General features: G+C 34.4%; 1 protein-coding gene across 1 annotated transcript; it reads right to left on the reverse strand.

Moving 5' to 3' along the window:
* LOC104720987 (AP2-like ethylene-responsive transcription factor ANT) lies at positions 1,451 to 4,330 on the reverse strand. Its single transcript, XM_010438887.2, has 8 exons — positions 3,745 to 4,330; positions 3,093 to 3,615; positions 2,913 to 2,995; positions 2,753 to 2,761; positions 2,545 to 2,633; positions 2,309 to 2,433; positions 2,142 to 2,218; positions 1,451 to 2,055 (listed from the first exon to the last, which is right to left on the reverse strand). Exons 1-8 carry the CDS (start codon positions 3,995 to 3,997, stop codon positions 1,643 to 1,645), a joined length of 1,572 nt encoding a protein of 523 aa, XP_010437189.1. The 5' UTR covers positions 3,998 to 4,330; the 3' UTR covers positions 1,451 to 1,642.

Genomic DNA, 5,127 nt, shown 5'->3' on the forward strand with positions numbered 1-5,127 from the left:
GTAAGAATCAAATGAACCAAAGTACAAATTCAGAAACAAAGAAATGAGAACAACCAACNGTACAACCAACCCTAATCCCAACTTTACGAACAAAATCGAATAAACCCAAATCCCTACTAACTATTCGCGAATTCAACCTACTACACATAGAAACTTACCCTTGCTTCCAATTGCTTCAACCTCATCTGAATGACTCCACTCCAAACTCAAATCAATATCATCTGATTCGCCTCCGAGATTAAATCCCTTCCGCTTCCTCTTTCTTCTCCACATTCGCCTCTGATTCCATAGCTGTAACATATCCTTCTCCTTCCTTTTGTCAAGAATGGCCTTCGATTGAGAGAGAAACAGCGAGAGAGAGATCGAGAGAGAAAGAGATCGAGAGAGAAAGAGATCGAGAGAGAAAAAATTGTAATCGTCGAACAAATGTTTTTTTTTTGGTCGGAGAAACAAATGTTTTTTTGGTTCTTCTATTTTTTTGTCCAGCCAACGAACATTCGACACATACGAGCTCTTAAACCATAATTGAGTATGCAATATTAAAATCTCTCTTACATTTTTTTTTATTCTTATTTATTTATTTTTTTCCTTTTTCACTAAAGCTCTTCTTAGAACCCTGGGTTGGGGATAACCTTAGCGTCCGAGTTGGTGCACCAAACGCATCCACACGTCTGAGAAACTGGAAAAACACGTGCGAATGACACACTGTTCAGAAAATTAAAATCAAAGGTTTCAACTTTGAACTACTCGCTCTAACTTACTTCATTTACCTCACGTATGGGGTAACAGTAATTTTGCTGCCCCATAATTTATTTCATAGTAAGTGGTTCTTAAAAAAGTTTCCAAGCAATAAATTCTCCAAAGTTTAAAATGTAAAATATATATTTTTTTAAATGTTCCCTAAATATCATGGATGGAGGGAATATTTTAAATTTATGGTGAAACTTTAGGGAAAAGCTGATACGGTGGGGTGTGAAAAAGAGACAAAAGGAGAGAATTTAGAAATGAGGTGGTGAAGGTATGTTGGATTGTTGTGGCACGATATGGTCAATAAAGCAAAATCGCATTATTGGAGAGACATTTCATATTTTACCATTCATCTTATTATTATTTCCGTGTACTTAAAAGAACAATGTATCAAAGGCATACATAAAAAAAAAATAAAGTGACAAGAAACCTAATTATTAGTTATGGGTCATTTCAACTCCATGCACATTCCCTTTATATATTTTCTTTACCATATCCTTTATAGAGATTATTAACATTCTAATCAATTGCCAAAACTATCAAAGCCATCATAATCATTTACTTAATATGTTCGTGTTTCCTGAATAACCATATTAGTTCTCGCATAGTTTATATTAAGTAATAATCATTTCATGTCGTTCCAACGTATGAATATGTGTAAAGAAAGGCGAAGGAGTAGCAAAGGAGTTTCATTAAAATCATATGTTATAGAGAGATTCATTCTGTTTCACATGAATACTACTCAAAAGAAACATATACCGCTCCTAAGCAAATACTATTTATACCGACCGATGAAACTAAACCGAATTTTAATCCAAACCGGGTAAAACCGGAGATAAACCGAAACACTTGTCAAACTAAACCAAGGAAACCAGAGTTAGTCATTTAGATTCAATCAAGAATCAGCCCAAGCAGCGAAAACAGGCATCTGAGGCAAACTAAGAGCAACGGTCTTAAGCTCAGCGTTAGGGTTTGAAGACCAAGGACTCATATTCCCGACAACGTTTGCTCCGAACATCTTCGGACCAACTTGAGGCAACGCAAATATGGCCGGAAAACTCAAAACTCTCTCGGGACTGCTCGCTTTAGAACCACCGTCCAAAACAGCGGTTAGAGCGGTTTGGTCATCATTGTTGCAGACGACAACACTGTTGTTGTTCCTTCGAGCCAACTCTCCAGACAGAAGTGTGTTACTAGACATTATGCGCTCAACATCGTACCTCGTGATATCAAAGTTAGTCACAGCGTTTGTGCCACGGAACTTTATTGCTGCTACATCGTAGGCTTCTGCAGCTTCTTCTTGAGTTCCTAATAGAGTCAAAAAGATCCCGTGAGACACAAGCAATATAAAAAGTATATGTTATCAATCAAAATCTTCGGCAAGTATGTATTACCAAAAGTTCCGAGGTAGAGATCTTTGTTTCCGGCAACTCTACCAATCCGAGCTTGCCACCTTCCATGCTGGTGATGTCTATAATAAGAGACACACAAAGTCAAAATTATTTCAAGGAACTTAATAATCTATATATTATAAAGTTTAAATAAAGGTAATGTAAAAGACCTAGTGACTCCTCTGTAGATAGAAGCACCCCTAGAGAAACCACTGCTCTTCCTTCTCAAATGCGCAACATATTCTTGTCTAGTCATGTTCTTCATGTCATCAATCTCTTTCTGATAATTCTCCACCTTTTAAAAAAAATTAACGTATTTTAAAATTAAAAATACATCAAAGTCAAAGAGATAACACGAAGTAAGGGGGAAAAAAGAATTAAAAGGAAGAGCAAAAAAATGATTTACAGAGAAATTGGTGTGAGTAGAGGGACCCCAGTACTTGAGTGCAGCAAGATCATATGCTCGAGCAGCTTTCTCCTCCATATCATAACCTCCTAAAAAAAGATTCAATCAAACAAAACAAAACAAAAAGCAGTCAAAATCCATCATTATTTTCCCGAGAAATTTGAGGGGGGAAATAATGAATCCATGAAGATTGAAGTGTTGTACTTACCAAGATAAACTGAGATGAAGATCATCGAATCATAATCACACATAGAGAAAGAAAAAAAAAAAATGTCAGTAATACGTTAGATAATAAAATCTTATAAAATGTTTCCATCTTTACCTTAAAAATAATTATATTATAATAAAAATAAAAAAGCACTATAAACCTTGTCTTCCTTTTCTGCTGTGACCTTCTTTCTTGAAACTATTGTCCCATAGATGAGCTTCATATCTACCAGTCCATCTGTGTCTGTATAACACGATTAAAACCATCGAATATAAGTACATGAAAACATTACTAACCAAAGTCAAATAAATTTATTATTATAAAAATATTAAAAAAAGACCTTGTAACGCCTCGGTATTGAGAAGTTCGTTGTCCAAAGGTATCAATAGATTTTCTATGAACAATGGGTTTCTGACCAACAACTACAACTTCCTCTTGTCCCCTCTTCTTCGAGGCAACCGCCATTGTCGTCGACTCGAACCCAACACTGGTATCAACAAGAGCTTCAGAGATCTGGTGGTGGTTTTGTTGGTTCTGGTGGTGGTGGTGAGAGCCAGTGATGCAACTAGATTGTGACCCAGGGCTCATGGATAAGCTCAGTGACTGTTGAAATTCCCCATATACCCCTACATTAAAAGACCCTCCATGAGTCAAACCAGGGTCATTTTCGTAATTTCTTGTTTCTCCCTCATGGTGGTTTCTGGTTTGAGGGAAGCTAAAGAACTCTTGAAAGTTTGTAGCTGTGTTTGGCTCATGAGTGGTGTTGTAGAATAAACTATCTAAGCTAAGATCCATGGCTTCTTTGTGACTTGTGTTGTTATGATGATGGGTCCCAAAGAAATCCTCCATCTTTGGAGATGAATCTAAAAAAAAAAAAAAAACCAGAAATGTCCTTAGTTAAAAATAAATAAATCCTTAAAACCAAACATGTTCCCATCAAACAAGACACAAACATCAACACTTAAGTAAAATAAAAGAACATTACTACTAACCTTGATGATGGCTTGAGTGAGAAGATCTGTTGAGAGCTTCCATTAAGCAAAGAGAACCGTCAGATCTGAGTGGCATCACAGACATGTGAGAATAAATTTCACCAGTTGAGTTAGATCCATAGCAAACACCGTAGTTGTTACTGTTATCACCAACGACAAGCTGCGGTGGAACAGAAGAAGAAGAAGTTGCAGCTGACGAAGTTGTAGATGAGTAGATAGCTTCTCCACCTCCTCTTCCTCCCATTTTCATCATATTCGAAGACAATGAGAACCCTAACAAATTAGTCGTATTGCTATGATTATTCTCATCATTATCACAAAAAAGACTTCATGTTCTCTCTTCTTTCTATAATATAACTTCGCTCTCTTTCTCTTTTTTTCTGTTTTTATAATCTCTCGAAGTAGTAAGCTAAAACCCAATCATTGGATACACAACGAACACACCATTTTTTTTTCAAAGTTTTGTTTTTTCTTTGTAACGGAAGAGAAAGCAAAGGAAGTGGGCTTCAGGATATAGTAGTAGTAGAGAGGGTTTTCGAGAGAGGATATTATAAGAGAAGAAGAGCAAAGCACAATTTTGCTGTTTGAATCCGTTGGGATCTGTGTTCTTATTGAGAAAGACGTTTCTTTACTTTTATTTTTGTTTTATTTCTATTTTTTTTATTTTTCGCTTTTAGCCCTACAAATTCCACATTACTTTTTTATTATAAGTATTGTTTTTTGTAAAGTCTTTGGAAACATTTCAAACTTAAAAAACTATATGGCTATGTGACGAGTTACATTACAACTAATGACAGCAAAAACACACTTTGGTTGATTTGATAGTAGATAAAATTATTAAATTATCTGAATGAGAACAATTTCTTTTTTCGTAAGATATAACAGTTCTAGATCTCTTTACAAATTACATCTGCCCTAAAGGGCGCGGGAAAATATTTATATATTTAAATATGATTTGTAGTAGAAATTATAGAATATTGCATTTGTAAAAATACACATTCATAACATATATTTTATGGACCAACCCCTAAAAAATTATATTAGTATAAAAATATACATTTATAATAATACACATTTACATTTTATATTTGACAAAACCAATTCGTAAAAAATAGATAATCACATTATACTTTTTTATAAAACAACTCGTAAAATATTGGATTTGTATATATATATTTGTAAGAAATACACACTCATCACAATGTATATTTTAATGGACCAATCCACTAAAAGAATTGTATGCATAAAAATAAGCATTTGCAAAAGATACACACTCACAATATATTTTGACGGACCCGTAAAAAATTGCATTCATAAAAAAATCATTCCTAACTTAAATATGTAAACAATTAATAAAAACTCTACCATATTATTGTGAGTTTT

This window comes from Camelina sativa, chromosome 11, assembly GCF_000633955.1.
Source record: "Camelina sativa cultivar DH55 chromosome 11, Cs, whole genome shotgun sequence".
Lineage (NCBI taxonomy): Eukaryota > Viridiplantae > Streptophyta > Magnoliopsida > Brassicales > Brassicaceae > Camelina > Camelina sativa.